We start from the raw sequence: 25,046 nt of genomic DNA on the forward strand, positions 1-25,046 counted from the left end.
TATTTAACAAAGTAAGCCTAATGTGTACCCACTTTTCTGAAAAAGGGCAGGGTCATTGCAGGTTCAAGTTTTAGGTTGTATTGGAAAAGCATTATCAGGACCTCCTCCTGAGTCATAAGCTAAATTTAACACCATCATGGCTTTAAAGTCCAGGTTTCAATATTCTACAAAAGAAATGTTCCTCGCGCTTTGGGTGGGCTTTAAATCCAAAAATGCAGCGGTCTTTTAAAAAGGAGCATATCAAAATCACCCAGCTCAAATTATAATTAAGGTTCAGTTTTTAAAATTTAATTTTAGAGCAGAGATTTTCAACAGGGGTCCTCAGTTACTGCGGGGGGCACCAAATAATACATTTTTTTTAAGTTTTTTTTTTTCTAAATTTAAAAACGTGTTAACATGAATCTAACATATTAGCAAACATAAGTCAGCCTATTTATGAAAAAAACGTAAAACTTAAAGCTTACTGACCTAAGGTAGCCATCCACAGATACAATTAATCCTAGAGGATTCATTGCCACTGTATGTTTAATATTAAAACATTATTTCTAAAATCATGCCCACAACAATTATTTGAATAGCTAAGCTAGTATTCTATGCACTAAAAAGGTATAAATGCTTTAGACCGCCCTACATGTTATTGTAGGGCCAGTTTAATATGCAACTTAATTGTATACAATATGTAGAAGGGGCTCCCTGCTCCGTCTGTCTTTAAATCAAGGGTCCTTGGCTTAAAAAACGTTGTTGTTGGATGTGATATTTTAATCAGTCCCAGTCGGGCTTTTGCTCATGTTGCCAAGGAAACGTCATCAAGTTGGCTCAAATCACACCCAACAGTACTCATGAAGCAGTTAAGTTAGTTAAACACTTAAGAATGAATCTGTCGGGAGCAACGTAGACTGGAATCGAGCGAACCTTTTCTACTTGCAGACGTCGTTAGCAAACGAAGCCTGTGATTGGACAAGCTAAAAGGACGTTGCGTGGCTACGGCGGAAGTACAGTAGAATGGATCATACAGCATTTGATTGTCGCTAATTTTGCAAAAAGTTTATTATTACATTGTGTTTGCACGTTCGCGAAACATGGCTTGTTTCTTCCGAAGTAGAATTGCAGAAAAGGTAACGAACCTGAAAGTCACAAAGGACAAGTCTGTATGCTAATGCTAACTTGCAGCATGCCTTGACCCTGGAGCAAGTAAAAACAAGAGGGAGGCAGGACTGTCTATTCTTCCTCATAACTGTTAGCCAATACTCTAATAGCTTATCTCATCCTGTTTATTGAAATCTTCTACCTCTTTGTGTGTTTTGATGTGTAGCTGGGTCGGACTCTGCAGCAGTCTGAGGATGCCTTCATACCAGCTCTGTCAGCAGTTCCAGTTTTTAAGAAACAGTTAAGTGTGTTTACTCCTCTCTTTCAGTCAGATGCTCTATATGTGTCTGTCTGTTAAAGCTCCCTGAACTTGTACTCTTCAGGCAGACTGCTGACTTCAAACTGTCAATCAGCACATTACGGATCAGTGGGATTTTACCATCCAGTGGTGACATTCAGCTGCAGACAGAAGACCTGGCCACTCGGGTAAGATTCATCTTGGAGGAAGCAAGGGGTAAAATGCTACAACTTGTTTTGTCACCATGCTGTTGTAAGCTCACAAATAGATTGCATGTTCATAATACATACAAGTATTGGGGATATGCACAACAGTGGATGAAGACACAAAGAGCTGATGTTCTTTGTTGCCAAGGCAAAGGAACGACAAATTTAAGTCTAATTTTTCATTAAATACATTTTTGTCAAGAAAGCTAAAGATGTTAGAAGTCTCTGTATCCTTTTGGATGCACAACCTTGGTTTGCACGAACCTATCAACAGGGTTCAAAGATCAGCTTATAACCTTTTTAAAATATAAGAAAAATAAGAGTATACTCCACAAAAACAGACTTGTACATGCTTTTATAACTTATAAAATAGTCTTGTGTGGTGGCCTTCCTTCTGTTATTCCACAGAAGATGGTGGGGTACTTGCAGATCAGTCAGAAAGCTGCAGCCACACTTTTAACATAAGCTAAGAAAACCAAGAATATTTCTGGACATACTGTATGTCCTCAAATTATTGGCTTTAAGGTTCTCTGTCATTTATGTTAGATATTTCCAAGCTATGAGCCAGTCAGACCTCTCGGGTCATTTGGCCTATTAACTGTGTGTACTGTTTAGCGTTCTTGCTTTATTTAGGGTCAAATCTAAATCTGGTGAAGCTGCCTTTTTTATGCTCTAGTTGCTGGAATAGCCTTATGTGCCTTAGGTGCCAATGTGGGCACCTTCCTTAGTGCTTCCTTAGTGCTCCTTAGTTAAGAATGGCTAATATTATATGAAATGTGTAATATAAAATGACTTCATTTTTTTAAGATGCTCTCTAAGTCTATTGTGCTTAATATAATCCTGAATTCAATAAGACAGACTTTTAGATTCCTTGAAATCTACTTTGTATTTTTTTAGTTGAAGCAGGACAGTGTGGTGGAGGACATATCTGCTGGATGTGGAGTGATCAACTTTAAAGTGAATCGCAAGCTTCTTGTCCAGGTTTGTCTGTTTTCTTTTCCACTTCGGTGAACAATCTTGACCATTTCTACTGTGATAATCTGTTACCTACTACATCTGTTTTAGAAAATGTTGGAGCCATTTGGAAAAGAGGAGGATGTGAAATTTGGGTTAACTAGTGAACTTTTCAATACTCTCAAGAGAGGAACAACACTAGTTGAATATAGGTATGTTTGTAAAGTGTTTGTATAACATCTTTAACACAACATGCAATGTCTTCCCCATTATAGATTGTCATCAGACAGAATTAATGTGTTTTGATCTTGCAGCTCTCCAAATATTGCCAAAAAATTCCACGCTGGACACTTAAGATCGACAATTATTGGTGAGTTAATTTATTCAGGAACTGAAGCCAAAATAGTTATATTGATTAATATGCATGTGAGTTGAACATTGAACTAAATATCAGCAGGTATTAGCTCATTGCAGAAATATTAGTATTGGCGTATATGTCAACCGATAAATGACAAGAAATCGAAGTACAGAAATGCCAAATATGTGTTTAATTTTGTAGTTTGTCCTCCAGAGAGCAGTTTATTTTTGAACTGTAAAATGTTCTGCCCAGTATCTTCATAATGGTTAAAAAAAAGGAAATTTATTAAACTGTTTATTTGTATATATTGTCCAATATATCATTATCAGATTTTTTAAACCTCAAATAAGTAAAAGTATTTGTCTCAGAAATCCTGTTTTTTTTGGGGGCTATACTGTAAACTAGGGCTGAACAATATGAGGTAAATGTCTAATTTCAATTACTTTTTGTTATTGTAATTGCGATATGATTCATGATATTGGAGAAAATTATCATTTTTGCATCATTATTTTCATTTTCATTGAAAAGTATATTTAAATGATTGTGGTGGGATTTTTTTTCCGAGGATCTGTATAGAACAATGAGTTTTTTTCTTGAGTCTGTTGTATATGATGTGTGGGCCAGGACATCTCTGCAGCACCACAATACTTAATTTATTTTGGTATTTTTACACATATTTTGCCTTTAACAAATAGTTTTGTCTTTGATAAAATTGTGATTAATTGTGCAGCCCTAATGTAAACTTGCATTTTAAAATCATAGTACAGTCAGTCAACTGCAATAACAAATATAATCCCCATCTCCAGGTAACTTCATTGCTAACTTAAAGCAGTCCCTTGGAAACAATGTCATTCGCATGAATTACCTCGGTGACTGGGGTATGCAGTTTGGTGAGTAAACAGGTGTCAGGTGTCCTCTGGTCACATAAAAGTGTCTCTTTGAGTGAATTCTTTTGACAAAACTAGTTTTCCTTCTCTAATTTCAGGTTTGTTGGGAGCTGGGTTTGGTCAGTTTGGATGTCAGGACAAACTGAAACAGAATCCCTTACAGCATTTGTTTGAGGTTAGTCTGCATAGTTCGATAAAGACAGATAGCCACACTAATCTTTATAATTCTCTGACTATCGCATTATGTTAATCGCCTGCTTAAACCGTTAGCCGACATGCCGCCAACAGATTCATTAGTGATTTTTGAGTTGTGAGTTTTTGTTACGTGGCTTATATGCTGTTAAGAAGTAGGGGTGGGGACATAGTATCAGATACAGCATAGTATCTCGATATTTTCCGTGGCAGTACTGTATCGATACAGAGACCCCAAGTATCGATCTTTTTATTACATAAATTGCACATGACAACTTAATGTGTTGGTACTAGAATGATAAAACAGACGTTGACAAAGTTTTAGAGACAATTTGAAGTTTGCAAAAAGGTAAATTGCAATATATCGCAGAACATCGCAATATGTTTAAAGTCGCAATAATATTGTATCGTGACATAAGTAGTGTGATAATATCGTATCATAGGGCCTCTGGTGATTCCCTATTAAGAAGTGTGTTCTTCAACATTACTATGGCGTTTTTATTTTGGCAGTAATTGTTTTTGTCTTGCAGGTTTATGTTCAAGTGAACAAGGAAGCAGAGCACAATGAGGATATTAAGCAGGCTGCCAGAGACTTCTTTAGACAGCTGGAGCAGCATGAGAGCGAGGCTGTGTCGTTATGGCAACAGTTCAGAGAGATCACAGTGGACGAGTATCAACACATTTACAAGGTTCAACCAGCAGGACTGAATAACACGCATGACCAACTGACACCAATGGTCGAAAAAACCTAAACTCTGAAATATAAACTAAAGAAAATATCAGTAGCATGAATATACAGTGCCTTGCGAAAGTATTCGGCCCCCTTGAACTTTTCGACCTTTTGCCACATTTCAGGCCTCAAACATAAAGATATAAAACTGTAATTTTTTGTGAAAAATCAACAACAAGTGGGACACAATCATGAAGTGGAACGAAATTTATTGGATATTTCAAACCTTTTAAACAAATAAAAAACTGAAATATTGGGCGTGCAAAATTATTCAGCCCCCTTAAGTTAATACTTTGTAGCGCCACCTTTGCGCGCGATTACAGCTGTAAGTCGCTTGGGGTATGTCTCTATCAGTTTTGCACATCGAGAGACTGACATTTTTGCCCATTCCTCCTTGCAAAACAGCTCGAGCTCAGTGAGGTTGGATGGAGAGCGTTTGTGAACAGCAGTTTTCAGTTCTTTCCACAGATTCTCGATTGGATTCAGGTCTGGACTTTGACTTGGCCATTCTAACACCTGGATATGTTTATTTGTGAACCATTCCATTGTAGATTTTGCTTTATGTTTTGGATCATTGTCTTGTTGGAAGACAAAGCTCCATCCCAGTCTCAGGTCTTTTGCAGACTCCATCAGGTTTTCTTCCAGAATGGTCCTGTATTTGGCTCCATCCATCTTCCCATCAATTTTAACCATCTTCCCTGTCCCTGCTGAAGAAAAGCAGGCCCAAACCATGATGCTGCCACCACCATGTTTGACAGTGGGGATGGTGTGTTCAGGGTGATGAGCTGTGTTGCTTTTACGCCAAACATAACGTTTTGCATTGTTGCCAAAAAGTTCGATTTTGGTTTCATCTGACCACAGCACCTTCTTCCACATGTTTGGTGTGTCTCCCAGGTGGCTTTTGGCAAACTTTAAACAACACTTTTTATGGATATCTTTAAGAAATGGCTTTCTTCTTGCCACTCTTCCATAAAGGCCAGATTTGTGCAGTATACGACTGATTGTTGTCCTATGGACAGAGTCTCCCACCTCAGCTGTAGATCTCTGCAGTTCATCCAGAGTGATCATGGGCCTCTTGGCTGCATCTCTGATCAGTCTTCTCCATGTATGAGCTGAAAGTTTAGAGGGACGGCCGGGTCTTCGTAGATTAGTAGTGGTCTGATACTCCTTCCATTTCAATATTATCGCTTGCACAGTGCTCCTTGGGATGTTTAAAGCTTGGGAAATCTTTTTGTATCCAAATCCGGCTTTAAACTTCTCCACAACAGTATCTCGGACCTGCCTGGTGTGTTCCTTGTTCTTCATGATGCTCTCTGCGCTTTACACGGACCTCTGACACTATCACAGAGCAGGTGCATTTATACGGAGACTTGATTACACACAGCTGGATTCTATTTATCATCATTAGTCATTTAGGTCAACATTGGATCATTCAGAGATCCTCACTGAACTTCTGGAGAGAGTTTGCTGCACTGAAAGTAAAGGGGCTGAATAATTTTGCACGCCCACTTTTTCAGTTTTTTATTTGTTAAAAAAGTTTGAAATAGCCAATGAATTTCGTTCCACTTCATAATTGGGACCCACTTGTTGTTGATTCTTCACAAAAAATTACATTTTTATATCTTTATGTTTGAGGCCTGAAATGTGGCAAAAGGTCGAAACGTTCAAGGGGGCCGAATACTTTCGCAAGGCACTGTAATTGAATCTGTTTTAATGTCAAATTACATTTAATGACATTCATTTCAAATCTTTTCAGCGGTTAGGGGTCCACTTTGATATTTACTCCGGAGAGTCTTTTCACCAAGATCAAGCCCAGGAGGTGGTGCAGCAGCTGCAGAGCCAAGGCCTGTTGAAAACCTCTGAGTATGTGACCGTATGTGATGGCCTTTAATCAGTAGCTGTCATTACCCACTCTAATTCAGAGTGTGTCAGCCAAAAATTCAAAAAATTCCTCCTATGTAGGAAAAACCATGTACGTAAAAATGTGTTAGGAGGCCAGTGGGTCAGCTTCCTGCTCCCAGTTGGTTTATTTACTGGGTGGCCACTAAAGTCTGACTGATCACATAATTGGACCAAATGGACTGTTTAGTTGGCTGTCATTGATTTATTATTTGTATGGTGTTGAAAGTATTTGCAGACCATCTATGTATTTATTTATTTTGATAGGTAATATAAGATTTTTTTTGTCGCTGAACCTTTTTGATTATGGAATTTGTGTTACTTACTCACCACATCTTATATTTTGTGTTGGAAGCTGATTTTAGCTTATCAGATATATCCTTTCCATTTTCCCATGGCGTGTGTGTTGTAGTACAGAAATAACAAATGTTTGAGGTAGTTTAGAGTTTGTCCACCAGAGAGCACTGACAAGTTGATTTTGGCACTGTTACTAATCAGTACATGTCATTAGATTAGATTCCATTTCATTGTCATTGCAGTACAGGTACTGAGACAATAAGTGCAGAGTGATGTACATATGTCTAGTGGTAATGCTCTTCCATTTCTAAAGAATATGGAGAAATAGTCAAAGAACTTGCTAACAGAAGTTTTTGCCCCCTTAAGTTATCACTACTTAAATTACTACTTTAATATCAGTAGTATCTCTTCAAGACAATATGGTGACAGATTTCAGTCATTTTTATTATCTAGTGGCTGTGATTTCTTTCTTTTTTTGGTATAACTTTTCACATGTAAAAAGAAGTGATTGAATGCTCTTTCCCTGCAGTTAACATTGATGCATTATTAAACTAATGACAGCCAACCCTGAGCTTACATGCACTTGTATTTACAGGAAAGGAACCGGTGTAGTGGATCTCTCCCCTGCTGGAGACATGAGCAGCGTCTGCACTGTGCTCCGCAGTGACGGCACAACTCTCTACATCACCAGGTCAGTGCTCGTAGAAAAGGTCAATTAAAATCTGCAACAACAAAAAAAAAGCTTAGGTATTAGATGAATAATTTGAATAATTTTGAAAGCAGAAGTTGCAATAATGGCTTATTTTCTATTTACTGCATTTCAGAGATGTTGCTGCAGCGATTGACCGAAAAGCAAAGTACCATTTTGATGAGATGATTTATGTGGTAAGGAAAGTAGTGCACTCGAGCTCACTACATTTCCTTTTTTAAGGAAATGTAGGGGGGTGCGGGGGGTGTGTGTGTGTGTAACTTCACATAAGACACATTTATCTACAACATGGGCTAGTAGTGAAAAATGAAAAAATGTAATGTCCGCAACACTGCTTAAACTCTCATATTTAATACAGTAGGGTCGAAACATTGCATTTGTATTAAATATGGGAGTTTAAGCAGTGTTGCGGACATTACATTTTTTTCATTTTAAGTACTTTCATTTGTCCTGCACCTGCCAGAAGGTGGGATGTGCACACAATTACTTTTATAAACTACAGTAGTGAAAGACATGGAAATAGCACATTGCATTGCAGTCATATGTAAGTGAGAATACATAATATAGGGTGAAGCTTTAATTATCTTCAATGTTATAGTTTTTTGCACTCTCATAAAGAGCTGAACTTATTAGTCAGTTGACAACTATTTCGATAATTCATTCATAATTAGTCATTTTTAAATCAAAAATCGCAAACATTCCCAAGTTTCAGGCTCTAAAGTATGATATTTTGCTGCTTTTTTTTTTTTTTTTTTTTACTTTGGTCTTAGTAAACTGAATATGTTTGGGTTTTGTGCTGTTTGTTGGAAAAAACTATACATATAAAGATGTCACCTTCGGCTTTAGAAAATTGTGATGTTTTTTTATGGTCCTCTTATAAATGAAACGATTAATCAAATAATTGGCAAATGGATGGATAGATAAATAATTGTTAATTGCAGCTCTACTCATTTATTTAAATGACGTTTTGATTACCAAATGGGGTATCCATTGCTCTGATAAAGGCTTCATGCCAAAAAAAGTAAGGTAGTTGGCCATTTGTACGTAAATTTAGCCAAAATGAGGTGCCATTCTTTTTAATTACCACTGAAGTGCTGCCTTTCCCCCCCCCCCAAATGTCATTTTTGATCTTCTTTAGGTACAGCAAAAACAAATATGCAAAACTTGCCAAGCAAAATGCAGAGCCAGTTAATTCGAGTTTAGATTATGTTTGTGCCACTGCTACAACTGTTGAATTTAGATCTTGTTTCCTGTCACACTCTACCCACTCCTTTTTATTGCTACATATATATAATTTTTCTTCTTCTGTGTTTGTTCTTCTTTTTAAGACAGATAAAAGTCAGGCAAATCACTTCCACCAGTTGTTCCACATCCTGCTTGCTATGGGACATTCTTGGGCTGACAGGTAGAACGCAAAACACCTGAACACAACACATGAAAGTACGAAATAAGTGATGACGTTTCGTCCCTCAGGCCTTCTTCAATATTAATAATCACAGTCCGACACGTGCACTAATATGTTAAAGGGGTGATAGAATGCAAAACCGATTTTACCCTGTCATAGTTGAATAACGACAGTTCGGTGGGTAAATAGGACATACATAGAAGCTCAAAGTCCCACTGACACCCCTTTACTATGAAAATTTCATATTTTGAAACTGCCGCTGAAAACGGGCGAATCCCAACAAAGCTGGAAGTTGACGTCAACCTCCCAAAAACCGGAACCTTTGTCAGCCCATGGGTGTATTAAGAGAACGGTCACGCCCCAACATTTACATAGGCTACACAACTGACCTGAGATCAGGTAGTCTTCAGAATCTAGGTCGCGCATATCTCTGCTATTCCATTACAAAATTCACTTCTGAAACTTTTTTATGCGAGAAATCAACTATGTAAGGCTCAAATATGGGCCACTTTACGAAAATGGATGGCTAATTGCAAATTTTGTCCAAATGTGTGTCGGAATTCAGCTGCCGGTGCTGCCTGTGTTGCTGCGTCGCCGCCCGACCTGCCTTCCTTCACACACCCCGGCCTGCTCTGAGGTACTTGGAGCTCCGTCACGACTGGCAGCCCACAGCACTCCATACCCGCGCAAAGTCACCGGTTTTTGGATAATGGACTACTAAACGCTGGTGCTCTGACAGAGCTCCAGGGCTTGCAGCTCCCCTCTTCCTGCTAGCTAAATGCCCGGTGTGTGTGAGTGAGAGCACGGTCAGCGAGCTTGTTACGCCAGCAATCTGTTACCACAGGTTCCAGTTAATCTTTTAATGTGTGTAATTATAATGTGTTGAGTTATTTAAACAAACTATTGGGGAAATAAACGCCGCTTGTCCGCGAGTCTCATTGATAGAGCCTGCGGCTGGATGTAGCTCTATCAATGAGAGCTAGCTAGCCTCCTCTTAGAATTCCTCTGGAATTCACAAATATTCATTATCTTGAAATCGGACACCGTTGTTAGCTTTATAAAACCTTTAGGGAGATGTTGTGTAAGTGGCGTGACGAAATTCAAACTGTAAATATACTCAAATTAAGGCGAAAAGGAAGCTAACTATCCGTGGTTTGTAGCTACACATAGCTAAGATTGAAGGGACAGTCGCAGCTAACGAAACACCTAGTTTTCACAAACATTCATTAAATTGAAATCGGACACCGTTGTTAAGTTTATAAGACATATATTTAGATGTTGTGTAAGTGGCGTGACGAAATTCAAACTCTAAATATAATCGAATTAAGGCGAAAAGGAAGCTAACTATCCGTGGTTGTAGCTACACATAGCTAGGATTGAAGGGACAGTCGCAGCTAACGAAACACCTAGTTTTCACAAATATTCATTAAATTGAAATCGGACACCGTTGTTAGGTTTATAAGACATATATTTAGATGTTGTGTAAGTGGCGTGACGAAATTCAAACTCTAAATATAATCGAATTAAGGCGAAAAGGAAGCTAACTATCCGTGGTTTGTAGCTACACATAGCTAGGATCTAAGGGACAGTCGCAGCTAACAAACACCTAGTTTTCACAAATATTCATTAAATTGAAATCGGACACCGTTGTTAGCTTTATAAGACCTTTAATTAGATTTTGTATAAGTGGCGTGGCATGTGTGTAACATGTGGTAACAGATTGCTGGTGTAACAAGCTCGCTGACGGCGCTCTCACTCTCACACAACGGGCCATTTAGCTAGCAGGAAGAGGGGAGTTGAAGGCCCTGGATCTCTGTCAGGGCAGCGGTGTTGGTAGTCCCTGCTGTGGGCTGCCAGCCGTGACCGAGCTCCAAGTACCTCATAGCAGGCCGGGGTCTGTGAAGGAAGGCAGGCCGGCGAGAAGCAGGCACCGGGCGGCTGGGCGAGGCAGCACCGGGCCGCGCTGAACTCCGACACACAGTCTTACCAAATTTGCAATTAACCATCAATTTTCGTAAAACGGCCCATATTTGAGCTTTATATAGTTGATTTCTCGCTTAAAAAAGTATCAGAAGTGAATTTAATAACGAAATAGCCCGATAAACAATGTATAACTTTGCAGTGTCTGAAATATGAGGCCTGCTGCCGAGTCTCCCATGTGTTTCTATGTAGTTTGCTCAAACCAATCAGCGCGTAGCTCATTCTGAATATTCATGAGCATACCATATTTGGAAGAAAAGCTCTTGTTCCAAATAGAGCCATATTCACAGGGTAGTTAAGGGCCTAATAAAATATCATTCGGGCAATTTTCAGCCCAACCAATGTTACATACCCCATTAGGAGACCTTAAGGAACAGTGTAAAATACCCTATATAATCATTCTATCACCCCTTTAAATAGACCACACTTGTCAAACTGATGGTGATTAGATAGGCTAATCATGTTCCTCCATTAGGGTGGAACATGATGACTCCAGTACAGTTTTTCCTGCTTACATTACATCCAACATTACATGATTGCCGGTTATACCAAACTAACTTCTCTTCACTTTCCTGGAGCATGAGCGGATAGCTGAAAAGAACATCGCGACTGTTGTGTGGAATAAGGTTGGGGGGGGAAAAGGCGCTACATAATGCTGGCTTTTCAGTGTGTATTATTTCGCTAAGGGTAAACTCAATACAAAACCATTTGCAAACACTAAATATCAAACAAGAGGCAGACAGTGTTGCTGTGAGCTGTAGCCTACATTCAACACTTCTAAACAGAGGCAGAACATAACCTAATCTCGGAGATTATTCCTTCACAGTGCTGGGCAATGTGAGATAATCTCAGAGCTGAACCGGGCAGACATAGCAGTTTTCATCACACTCACCCTGAGTCTGGTTAATTAAGTCTACTGCTAACACTAATAACATTACCGTTGCCAAAATACCCCCGCCAAATCCAAATCCCCTACTTCATCGTTAACTGTCAAGCCACTAAGTCTGTATGGAAATGAACACCAAAATTCGTTAATGATCATACGACACAAGACAACACCTCTCTCTCTCTCTCTCTCTCTCTCTCTCTCTCTCTCCCCCACACACACAAATGATTAACGAAGATAGGTGCTGATTAGCTCTAACGGGCCAGGTGGGTAGCGGCCTGCCATGAGACAACTGTCTGATTACTCCACATTTTCATTGTGATATTTTGTGATTAAATTCTGAATCTGCAACGTTCTGTCAGGTAAATATAGAAGTACAATGTCTTCCTCTGATGAAGACGTAGCCTACACTGTAAGTCAGCAGTAGGCTGTACAGTGGAGTTTCATATTAAGTGGTTTGGGGTCCTCCTGTAAGTCATTTTGGGGTACAATTTGGTTTTGAAGTATTCTACAAGCAGCAATACCATAGGCCAAGCAATCGGCCCGTTCCAAACAGGCACATTTTCAACGGGCACTGTACTAGTACGATGAATTTGGTATATATTGAAATGTTTTCTGAGTGCAGCAACGGAGGACGTGCTAGATTCCCGTTTTCCTCCATTAAGTTGTGTTAAAATGATTGTCCGCATCTTTAAACGAACTGTCAATGGAGCACTAACCAGTATCAGAGTGTGGGCTAACCGGGTGATGGATCGGAGCAGCGCCAGGGCAGCGAGGCGTCAGGCCTGTTCACCTTACCTTTTAGCCTGGCAGCGGAACACTAATCTGTAGAGATTGATATATGCACGGGCAGCCAAGCCCTGGAAGCCCCTAGACGAGTAATGATAGCATCAGGTTTTCTCAGGGTTGTGGTTATGCCCTAACAATGACTACCTTTCCTTTTGCTGATAATAGTTCTAAAAGTTTAATACAACACTTCTACTTGTAACAGAGTATTTTCAGAGTGTGGAACTGCTTTTACTTAATATATAAATGTGTATTCCACCACCGGTTGCAGGTGTAAGCATGTACCTTTCGGCCTGGTGCGGGGCATGAAGACCCGGAGCGGCGAGGTGGTGTTTCTGGAGGACGTGCTGGACGAAGCTCGGGCCAGGATGCTCCACAACATGAGCCAGTCAAAAAGTAAAGCCTGTCACACGTTAGGCAGCGATATGGCACCACAGAACATGCTTGACTCTGTGCCAAAAGTATATTTGCATGTGTCCTCATATTCCCCATATATGAGGGATGCACCGAGATTCCTTCTACCATGTGGAAGAGACTAAAGGCACCAGACTTTGTATTGAATTTTTATTTATTTGTACACTCAACTCTTCCAGCATGCGACACACCTGCGACCGAGGAAAAAAAACTAACAAATCTGGATCGGCCCGTGGATCTGTTAATTTTTCCGATCCCCGATCCAGCTATTTTGTCAATATTTGGGACTGATATCGATCTTAATCGGATCGGTGCACCCCTAGCAATTAATACTGTGCAGCATAAATATTTGTATAGCACTTTTTAAAACGCATAGTTACAAAGCGCTTCTCAAATAGGATTTTTTTTATTATATATGGACCTGTGCTTTATAGGTGGTGCATGAGTAATTTTACCATCAATAAAAATCACCATTGTAACTTTGACACATTTGTATAATTATCTCACAGGATAAAGCAATATCTCTAAGCACTGGCAGACTATACTATTCTCCACAGCATTTTACAGTGTCTCAGTCGCAGGGTTTGCTTTACAGCATCAAGTGAGATTATCTGATTGCCTGATGCAACAGGGCATTGTTCTTCCAGAACACCATTTCTTACAGTAGTACTAGGAAGTCTAGTGCAGTTACTGGAAAAGGTGCAAAACTGGTTATTAGGCATACCAACAAAAAACTTTTTGAGCATGCTGTTGATTGAGAATGTTCTCCCACAGTGCAATGAACAAATTAAATGAAGGAGCTGCTCACAGCTGAAAGAATTTAAAAGGTATTGTGGATGGCATACAGCATTTATATTTTGTAAAAAAATATTTTGCTGTCTCCTGGTGAAGTTTAATTGGCAGTGGTATCCTAAAAACGTACATAAACCGGTTTGTATACTACTGTATGTATACACTAATGTTGATTTCTTTTATGCTAACTGCAAAAACAGTACACTTAAAGATAAGTGTATAGTACATACTGTATTCAATGAGTATGTAGTATGGAATTGGGGACACGCTGTCTTAATTAACACAACCCCTCCAGCTCAATGTGGATTCTCCCAGTTGTCTCAACTACAGTATAATTTACAATAATTAATTTTTACATTATATCGGGATCATTTTGGTAATGTTACATTATAAATTTCTTCAGCCATGATCTTGATGGACAAGTCCAAACTACTGTGGTTGTCATAGCAATGGAAGCAAACGTGTGAAAGAAAAACTTTAAAATGGCAAATACTAAGAAAATGGTCGGACTCGGTCTTTCCACAGCAACAAAGGAAATGGACAACGCAGAGGACACAGCAGAGAAAGTTGGAATCAGTGCCCTGATAGTGCAGGTGAATTGTTACAGTTGTAAACCTTCCATCTACACGCTAGTATTCAGTCAAAACAATCAACTGTTTCTTTTCCTGATTTGTCTGCACAGTGTGATGAGAGAGATTCTAGTTTTCTGTTGACTGTTTCAGGACTTCAAAGGTCCCCTGCTGTCGGACTATACGTTTGACTGGGACAGGATGCTGCAGGCTCAGGGAGACACAGGAGTTTTCCTCCAGTACACACATGCTCGACTCCGCAGGTCTGTATTGCTGAAAATAACAAAACTCTATTTCACGAATTCTAGTAGTTATGTAGTCCCTCGTTGATTTTGGAAATGTAGTTATGTGAATCTTTGTAGTGTAATTCTGTTATGGTAGGTTTGCAACAAATAATTGTTTTTATGATTAATCTATAGAAGGGGTGTCAAACTCAACTTCACTAAGGGCCACACTTGGAAGTAAGAATCACATCAGGGGCCAGACATATAGAGTTTATTGACATGCTTTTATTCAATCGAAGTCTAACATATTTGACTGTATTATTGCATGTCTCGTATAGCTTTCTCACTTACAGTTATGTCGACATAAAGCCCTAAAAAAAGTTCCTTAGCCATCCTATGTTTTGCAAATCAAGCAAAACAATGATTACATGTTTTAGAGCAACCTGTTTCACAGCCTAAATATGATAACACTCTGCTTCTGTGGGAATTCCTGAGTCTCAAAGTCGCCAAATCTGCCAAATTCTGCTTTGAACTAATTACAGTTTGAAAAGAGTTTCCCGTCTTTCTGGTTTCTGCTCACAACTAGGTGGGCCAAAATCTATTGTGAACCTAAATTGATATGCTGGGTGGATCAAAACTTGCGAGGGGCCGGATTTGGCCCACGTTGAGTTTGACACGTGATCTATAGACTTTAAAAGTCATAAAATAGTCCACCAAACTTTCCCAGAGCCCAGGGTGACTTTTTCAAATGTCTTGTTTTGTCCGACCCAGATGTCCAGTTCACAATGATTTAAAACCTAGAAAAGCACATCCTCACATTTGGTGTTTTTACTTCATAAATTACTTTTGTATTGTTGATTTCATTCTCCTTTGATCACCTAATCAATTGACTATTTTTTTATTAAAGGTAATGTTTTGTTGGAGGTAGCGTATCAGTAAAATGTACTTTTGTATCAAAATACTAATGACCCCTTTTAGAGTATTATTTTATTGGATTATTATTAATAATGCATTATCATTTAAGCAGAACTTTGTTGGAATTGGTTGATAGCTAAATTTAAGTACTTGAAGGAAACAGGAGGAATGATTACCGCTAGTAAAACATAACAATGTTCATATGTGCACCTGACTAAGACAGACCTGAAAATGTGTCCTTTAATATGCTGCTGGGTTGTTTAATAATTAACATTGCTTCATATTTTATAACGTGATCATGTTTTGCATGTAGAATAATTTGAATCTGCAAAGTAACTATTAACTACAGCTGTCAGAATAATGTAGTGGGGTAAAAAGTACAATATTTGCCTTTCAAATGTGGTGTAGAATAAGTGTAAAGTGGCATAAAATAGAAGTAATCAAGTTCCAGTACTTAGTTAATAACATCAGGTTAGCTAACATTTTTATTTTAAACACTGTACCAACTGACTTAAGTTCCTAGGTCTCCTCTAATGTTGGTTTAGTGTTTGTTTGCAATATCTATGTGCATGGTATTGGATATGAATACTGTCCAAATATCTACCAAGAAAAAAACGCTGGCTCATAAAGTTGCTCGTTTAAACTTTTATTGTGGTGTTCTTACTTACTGCAGTTTAATAAGGAGAAATGAAGGCGCCAAGGCAGCTATATTTGATCCATCCCTTCTATTTGACCAGACGAGCATCACCATCCTGCAGCACCTCCTTCGGTAAGCAAACCACTTTTTGAAACATGTCACGACTTTGTTTGTTCTGCATATCGTCAAACGGACAATGAGCGAAGTTGTCCCAGTTGGCCGGTGTTGTATCAATATTTGTACTCCGTGCTCTTTGCAGCTATGATGAGGTATTGTACCAGTCGGCCCAGGATCTGCAGCCCAAACACCTAGTCAACTTTTTATTGAAGCTGTGGTAAGAACAGGATGTTAGTCTTGAGGCGTTGGGAAACTTTTGCTGCAACGTTTAACTGGCTCATTGTAGTCAGTGTTACCATAAAGGTGTTATAGTTAAACTGTGTACTCTGATGTATTAACTCTCTTCCAGCCACCTGATTGCTTCAGCACATAGAGAGCTGCCAGTCAAAGGAAGCAAGCAGGATGTTGCACAGGTAGGAAGATTGACTGTACAATCAGTAAATCCTTACCACACAAGACATTAAAGCAATTACCATAAATAAACAACACACATGGGTTGATCCTATCTGCAGTTAATTTAAGATGTTCTGTTGCAGGTTTGGATTGGGAAAATATCAAATTCATCAAATTGTGATTATTATAAAACTCTAGTTCTGTATTGGTGGTCTGAGTAGTATTAAAGCAAGACATTTTAACTGTGAGTCAGTCACCCTACAATATCGAGCTAACATTAACCACCATAAGCTACCAGTTACACCAAACCAAGCGAGGCCGTATTGCCAAAACCTCAGAGTCAATTAAACTGATAAATGAAGAAAAAATGAATATTGCTTATGAATAGAACTTTTCATTTTAAGAAAAGTGTTGTTTCTTCTTTCAAGCATTACATAGTCTTGCTTTTAATATACAGTTATACACAGTACCATTGTGTAACAAGCATAACAAACTTATTTCTACAAGAAAATAATCTGATCAAATGATTCAAAACCAGCCAGTGGGAGAAAAGTCAATTTACAAGTTACATCAATTAGAAACAGGACAGTGCTGACTTTTGAAGGAAGCCATCTTTGGTCGCGTATACACAGTACACACAGTACACACATTGGCATGTAGAGAACACATTAACCCGACAACAGTCTAGCTTTTAATTTTGTAGTTGTGTTAATTAGCAGCAGCTGAATACATTTGCTGGAAACATTTACAGGTGGTTACAGATTTTGTTTTCATGGTATAAGACATCGCTAATAATGTCCTAGTCTTGCAATTTGAAAATAATCACTCTTTCAGATTCTGAAATATAAAAGGAATACCTCTCAGCACAACGTCCGCATCATGGTACAGAAATATCTGCCTTTTAATGCATTAATGAGTAAAAAAGCCTGAACGCAGGTACAGAATTCTTTTTTTAGTTTAAGCTAACATCAGTGATTGCCTGTAAATGAACTTTACAACAAATGAAAAATCTGTTAATTGCAATAATTAAACCTATATTTAAAAAAAGGTTCTGATTTGCTAAATGTCAACAGGCAAGGTTACAACTGTTCAGTGGAGCCTGCTCAGTCCTGGCCAACGGGATGAGGATCCTCGGAATCACACCAGTTGATAAAATGTAAAACTAATTTATCGGGTTTTTTTTTGTTTTGTTTTTATAACTGCTGTAGGTACCATACTGCTTTAGTTAAGTTGTACTGTAAATAAAAAGCATTGCATTTTCAGAATAAATTCATCAGAAGCATTTGCTTTTCCTACAATTGTCTCAAGTATTTTCCACTCAGATCGTGATTAAAGCAAGTTATTCCTTAGTGAAACAATGTTTTCATATAGGCTTGGGCTGGTATAAGATTCTCACGGTATGGTAACCTTTGGCAAAAATATCACGTTTTCAAGGTATTGCGATGACAGCTATAAATGTATTATTTTTTAAATGTCTGGGTAAAAACTTTTCCATTGAACACAATGTATTTTATTTTGAAACACACCGCACACTGGCAGGGAGAGGGATTTCTAAACTGCACTTTCTGTCCTTGAAGACTCAAACTATAAAAAAAACAGCTCATACCTTAGACACACTTTTTCAAACCGCAGAATACCTTGAACCCGGTAACCGGCCCATGCCTATTTTCATAATTACCGTGGTTTTCATACTGATTGTTGTTGACAGCTAGAAACATGTCTCACTCGAAAAGGTTTCTATTGTGCATCTGCAGTGGCCCAAATGTCATTATCTTGATAATGACAGGCTGTGAAACTGGTTCACTGAAACTGGGAATGTTATCTGTGTTATGCGACTTGTTCTTAACGGGACCAAGTTCAATCTTTACCTCCCTTAAACAGCTTCAACAAAAACTGAACATTATAACCTTTATGAAGGTAGAATACATTAGTTTTGGCTATGTTTACCCACATAAACTGGCAACTGAATGTTCATGACATTGTGGGGTAAAAGACAGACACGGGCGAGATGATATTATAAACATAATCACACATGCAGTCATTTCTCATCCAAGTATGTTTTCCTGTGAGTTGGGCACATTCAAAATCCACACTATGTGATATGGACATAAGACACTAACATTAAGACACTGTGTAAAACAGACTAATTACCGATTGAAAAAACAAATACTACAAATAATACTGTTAATATTAATACATAAGGAGTTGTGATATTTACACGCACCCTAGAACAGACAAATGGAGGCATCGAAATAAGAGTAACAAAGTGCTTTTTGCTCCAGCATGGCTGAAGCTGACAGACTCCTCTGCTGCAAATCGGTGACTTACACAGTGATCAGTCTCTGTTTGGATTCGGTGTCTGCGTCTTTCTGGCTCAGCTTCGATGTGTCCTGCTTTGGAAGTCCGTACAGGTAGATGGAAACACACACCAGCAGGGCTCCAGAGGCAAACGAGAGTGCTGCACAAGAGGGAAAGTAAAGCAAAATGAGACATTTTTTAATTTAAAAAAAAAAAAAAAAAGTGTGCACTGGTAGTGTTTTTTTAATTTTTATTATTGATTTACAAAGATTTGTTTAAAACAATCTGCATTCTGGTATCTCTCAAGCTTAGTGACAAGCATGAGTGCATTTGCATGATTCAGATACGCTCTGCTTCAATTTAAACAAAGGCTTCTATTAAATGTATCCAAACATACAAGTCTTGAGCCACAATGTTAGGATAGAGGGTGTTGTATACTGTACAGATTGTGAAATCCCTTGAGGCAAATTTGTGATATTGGGCTATACAAATAAAACTGACAATCATAAGCCACAAACATACCATCGCCTGATGAGCCAGAAGGACTGCAAAAACTTGAATAATAAATCAATATACCAACAGTGAGTACGTTTACATGCACACCATTATTCCGAATATGACAATATTCAGAATTTGATACAGGTCATGTAAATGGCATACTCCAGTTGGATATTCCGAATAAGGCCTTTATCCGAATATAGCATTTTCCGATTAAGACATATGGGGTATTCCGGTATTATTCAGGTTTTAGAAGCATTCTTTAGACATGTATACAGCGCATTCAGAATATGCGTCTCAATCTGAGTTTTTACCCCAGTTTACGACCTCTTGCCTGTTTTACGGCTTATGGTCAGCTCTGTGCGTTGCTATGGTTGCTGTACACAAACCAACCAGCCAATAGTTTGCAAGGCTGCAGACCCGATAAGAAGGAACACAGCTACTTTTAAAACATTATCAAAGACTTGGATATCAACAGGTTTTTAGATATGCACACACATCGCTACGGCGACCTTTTCAAGAAGCTGAATGAAAGAGGGATGCTGTGTTCGCACGGTCCAACAAGTCCGCCACCGCTGGTAAACTACGAAAAAAAAATTGTATTTTGCACGGCTACATGTAAACGGGAATATTCATTTTCATTAGCCATGTAAACAGCTTAGTCGGAATATCGTCTCTTTTCGGAATAAGGGCAAAAAACGGAATGTTATGTGCATGTAAACGTATTCAATGTGGTTTTGAGAAACAAACGTACTTATCTGTAGTCCAAACAAGAGGACGGACGCCACAGTTGAAAGAACGATGGCGGCTGCGGCAGAGAAACCCTTCATGATGTTGTCTGTGTACTTCACCACCACCGACGTGTACAGACCACCCACACTGGCCAAGACTGGAAGCACAAAGAGCAGTGTTAGCTAAAAATACTGTGAAGAAAAGTGAATTCAGATAGAAAAAGGTTATGTCATACTTACATACTACAAAGCACACCCAGGGCGTATAACCGAAGAAGAAGCCTTTCTCCAGGACCTTCTCGCCATCATTCATGAAAACACCAATCAGGGTGACCACAATACCGGACAGATACATCTGGATGTTTCTCACCCACAGAGACGTGTCTGAGCTCTTCAACACCTTCTCAAAGTACACACCTCAATTTAGAAAGTAGACACAAAACTATTAGGGCAAGTAAATACTAAAATATTTTGCGATGGGTAGCTCAAATAATGTTAAAAACATGATTACAAATGCCTTGGCAGTGTTTGTTTATACCCTTTTCACAATCAGGGGTCAATGATTTCAATGTAAATTGCACGGACAAATTATGTCAATTGTTGGAGATTGAGGCGCACAGTCGTGACACAATTTTCCCAGGTCTCCAGGGCACATTTTGTCTGACTGTGCCTTTTCTCCGTCACAGCACTACGGCGCTTCTCTCTGCTTGCGCAAGTCTCTCTCTTTCGGTCTTGGGAAGCCGACAGCAATGTTCTCCCCTTGTCCTACTACTACTACTACTACTACTACTACTACTACTACTACTACTAGATACTAGATACTAGAGTATACGTCTTTGTTTACTACTGAATCTGAAATGAATGAAGTGCTAAGTAGAAAAGAGCATCTGTCTCCACAAAATCATCTGTTGAGTGTTTGATTGTTATTTATTTGTGCTTTAGAACACAACTGCTGTGAAACAATCAGAAAATACTGTTTTATTTCTCTCATTTAAAGCTTGTTCCACTCTCTCTTTGCTCTATTTTTATCTCTCTTAGCTCGCAGCGCAACTTAACCCCACCTATCATTTCCAGCACGTGAGCAAATTTGTATGTATTGCTCTCAGGTTGTGAGGCAGATCATATCTAAATTGTCATGACCAGGGATCAACCCATGTTGACTGGCTTGGTTGGAATTGACAAAAGAAGGGTTGAACACGGGTCAGATAACCCTGGTCCGACCTTGGTCATTAGTGTGAAATAGATATTAGATACTTTATTATTTGTATTGTGTGTGTGGTATCTAAATCAATATTGGACAAGAAGTTGAAAATCGATAACAGTCATTTCCACAGAACCTTCTGCAGACTTTACCTGCAAATCCAGAACAAATAACAGCAATAGCGATGGCAACGAACCCAACAAAAGGACTTTGCTCAATCTGGGGGGAAAAAGAAATGACATGAGCCACCAGACAGGAATTACCACCTGCAGTCTAAGGTAATAATACAGGTAATAATAAGACAAGTCACAGGAGAGATTATAAATTATTGAGTCAGCAGGATTGTTATAACATTTAAATTTTAACTTATGCCACCCCCACCTGAACTTTAGTGGCCTCTGCAGGCTTCCATTGAACGAGTGTTACTCCCCCACAGAGCATGAAGACAGAGAACCACTGCAGCCGGCTGAGAGAGCGGTTCAGCATGAGGACTGTACACAAGGCTGTGCACGGGATCTTCAGCTGATAGGTCACCTACACAGGAAAACACAAGTCTAAAATCTATTGATTTTTTTAAAAACCTATTTTTATAGAGAAGGTGAACTGAGCATTCCTTTTCAGTAACTCACCGATACACCTTAACACATACTGTAGATATTATAGAGACTGCTAAAATTACTCTACTGTACACTCATTTCACCATAAATGAATAAGAAATAGTAAAAGAGCTACTAAACAGTTGTGTTTATTAGAACTTATCTGCAGCTATTATGTTAATAGACTGGTGAATTTTTGGACAAAAACTATTTCCTGGCTTCTCCAGAAGATTTGCTGCTTTTATCTGTTTACTGTCATTGTGTTTGAAACAAGACATTTGAAGCATCACAATCAGCAGTTTCATTGATAATGAAAATATTTGTTAGTATTAGCTCTCATATTTATTTTTGCCACAAAGTAAGTGAGTGCAGCAAACACACAAAAGGTTCACATCCACACCCAGCAACTGTATTAAGTGTACATATTGTACACTCATTTGAACATATTAAAAATAGGATTCAGTTCATACCTGATAAACTGCTGCATCGAGGTTGCTCAAGGCAAGAAAGGCCATATTATTCTGAACTGCATACACTACGGAGGGCACGCTCAGCTTCAGCAGTTCTTTTGGGCTAAAGAAGACATGTTCCACTAAAGCGTTCTTCAGTCTGGTGAGGCTCCCTGTTTCTCTGGCAGAGGAGGCATAAAAAACAGACTGATGAGGAAGAAGTGTAAATACTTAAGACTATTCACTTAAACAGACAAAAATACTGTCAGTTATTGAATCGCTGTTTTTGAATGTGTATGTGTATAGGCACAGAGGACACATATTTTTCATGTGTATTATTGGACTACAATTACTATTGTAATGTATTTTGGAGTGTGCTTAGCTTTATAGGTGATTGATTGAATGAATGTGCATGAAAGGTGCTATACAAATAAGGTTTGCTTGAAGAGATTCCAGAAGGAAACCATGTCCTGTTCTGAAGTCAGCAGACAAGTAATACAAAGCCTTTAAGGTCTGAGGTTTAGGAGAACAAATTATGTTCTTATAGGATCCTGATCCCTGTTGTTACCAATAATACTTTCTCTCATTGAGAACAAATATCAAAATACACATGGACTGCGGTGTTTCACATTATCCTTCGATGTGGTTTATGTCCCTCTACCTCTAGGCTGTGAGATCTTATTTATCATTCTTGTATACACTGAAGGTTACTTGGTCCCTTACAAATTGTAAAAAACTTTTTTTTTTTCATATTCAGAGTATTTTTTTCAAGTATATCCTGTGGTGAAAGGTGTAACAGTGACCAACACTTACTTTGTCAGCATCCCCAGACTCAGTATTAATTTAATGACCTCAGTGATGCACACAGCAGTTGTGGAGAAGTACAGATCTCCTGATGAAATGGTCCTTGTGTACCGCAGTGACACTGTGTATGTAGCTGCCACCAGTGTCATCACTGTCAGACAGTACAGTTTAAAGGCCACGCTCACATTTTCTGAGGAGAGACAGGGTGAAAATGCTTTGAGTCACAACGGTAACTTAAGGGGAGACACTACAGGCAAAAACATGTTTTCAGGTATGAGGTTTTGGGCTATGTTGCTTTCATAACATGTCTTCTTTCAAACTGAACAAAAAAAAACATCCAAAATACACATTTAGGTATTTATTTTACCACACTTTGTCTATTTGCGCCTGTAGAGTTCTCCTTTAATTCACCAAAAGTTAGCATTAGCTAAAGCCTCATTTGTATATTTAAACAACTTTAGAAAACTTGTAATACAAAAAATAATTGCCTTAATGTAAGTATCCAACTGGGGAAATTTCATAGTGGTTTGTTAAAGTTATTTATTTTTTTAATTTTTTTTTTTTAAACCTTTTCACCTGTAGGTTTTGTTCTCATATTTTGAGCCAGCAAATCTCTACTTCAGTAGCACGTACTTTCCAGTTTTATTCCTATCTCTATTCTGAAGGATTTTAGAGAGGGGTTTGTTCATATATCATTTATAGCCTTATTTATGTAGCTAACATTTTATAACGGTACTTAAAAACGACGGCTAACATTAGCCTATCATGCTAAACTGGGTAAACTCACCGACGGCCATTGTTGCTCTGATTTGTGTCTGTCCAAGAGGCAAGGAAGTCGATTATCCTGCTCACTTTACATGCCGTCAAAACTAACGTTAACCAAAGTATCCAGTGCGGTTTGAGGAGCGTTGCCTTAACAGCTAGCTACACATCATCAAGTAAGTCGGGTTGCCTGCCTGCCTGGCAGCATACTGGCTTTGTTTCCCAGAATGCAGCGCGAGACGACGTTACAGAGAGGTGTGTTTGTTTTTCATGCCCCGATGTTCCGTTAGACTAAATATTCTTTTATTTATTATATTTTTTTTAAACTTTATTTAAGTGACACAACTACATCAACAGTATAAAAAAACTCCCTGCTGATGTTTCTATTGGTCAAGGCCATTTAACATTGTAAAAACGTAATGATAACGGCCACACTCATCATCTTAAACTTGTAGTAGAGTCTTTACCGAACACTAGAGTCTACAACGCCATGCTTTTTTTTTGTAACCATTTTTTTCTATTCAATTACAAGGTCTATGCTTTTATTTTAAATGCGCAGTCTCCCTAGTATTTTCTATTGGTATTTTCCGTGTATCTCTGGAAGCTGGCCACTAGGGGGCAGCAGAGCATACTAACCCACAGATGGTGGAATTCCCAGGATGGTTATCTACCCACAATTTAATTTTATGCAATCGTAAAACATGAATACTTGCACTCAGGACTCCCTTGAAAGCTGTGCTGACAATGAATGGAATTTCCTGATTAAATTAAGCTGCATTGAAATAAATTGGGGACACCTATAGAAGAGAAGATTTTGGATCTGAAAGAGTTTGCAGTTTAGTCACACACATTAAAGAATACGTCTGGTGATACTCTGTATTTTTTTTAATGAATTCAGCCCAATAGCAAGTACAGTGTTTCCAAAGCATGATATAGCTTATTCCTCTGTGCCACAGAGCTCCATTATTGTCCA

The 25,046-nt window shown here is 38.6% G+C and overlaps 2 protein-coding genes across 3 annotated transcripts; one reads left to right on the forward strand and one right to left on the reverse strand.

The window, feature by feature from the left end:
* The first annotated feature begins 965 nt into the window (after positions 1-965).
* Positions 966-18,029, forward strand: rars2 (arginyl-tRNA synthetase 2, mitochondrial). Of its 2 annotated transcripts, XM_039781804.1 has the most exons (20): positions 966-1,115; positions 1,313-1,386; positions 1,470-1,572; positions 2,488-2,571; positions 2,656-2,756; positions 2,859-2,914; positions 3,709-3,792; positions 3,888-3,964; positions 4,512-4,670; positions 6,468-6,574; positions 7,503-7,598; positions 7,732-7,792; positions 8,945-9,021; positions 12,945-13,069; positions 14,405-14,472; positions 14,602-14,711; positions 16,261-16,356; positions 16,484-16,558; positions 16,691-16,754; positions 17,808-18,029. In XM_039781804.1, exons 1-20 carry the CDS (start codon positions 1,080-1,082, stop codon positions 17,892-17,894), a joined length of 1,740 nt encoding a protein of 579 aa, XP_039637738.1. In that variant the 5' UTR covers positions 966-1,079; the 3' UTR covers positions 17,895-18,029. The 2 variants fall into 2 exon arrangements, with proteins under 2 accessions (XP_039637738.1, XP_039637739.1); XM_039781805.1 differs by lacking the exon at positions 966-1,115 and having other exon boundaries at positions 1,474-1,572.
* slc35a1 (solute carrier family 35 member A1) lies at positions 17,277-24,313 on the reverse strand. The gene is made up of 8 exons (XM_039781807.1): positions 24,099-24,313; positions 23,321-23,501; positions 22,529-22,688; positions 21,844-21,996; positions 21,615-21,681; positions 20,502-20,678; positions 20,285-20,419; positions 17,277-19,192 (listed from the first exon to the last, which is right to left on the reverse strand). The coding sequence occupies exons 1-8, from the start codon at positions 24,106-24,108 to the stop codon at positions 19,059-19,061; spliced, it is 1,017 nt and encodes a 338-aa protein (XP_039637741.1). The 5' UTR covers positions 24,109-24,313; the 3' UTR covers positions 17,277-19,058.
* Between the last annotated feature and the right edge of the window lie 733 nt (positions 24,314-25,046).

This window comes from Perca fluviatilis, chromosome 18, assembly GCF_010015445.1.
Source record: "Perca fluviatilis chromosome 18, GENO_Pfluv_1.0, whole genome shotgun sequence".
NCBI classification, from domain to species: Eukaryota; Metazoa; Chordata; class Actinopteri; order Perciformes; family Percidae; genus Perca; species Perca fluviatilis.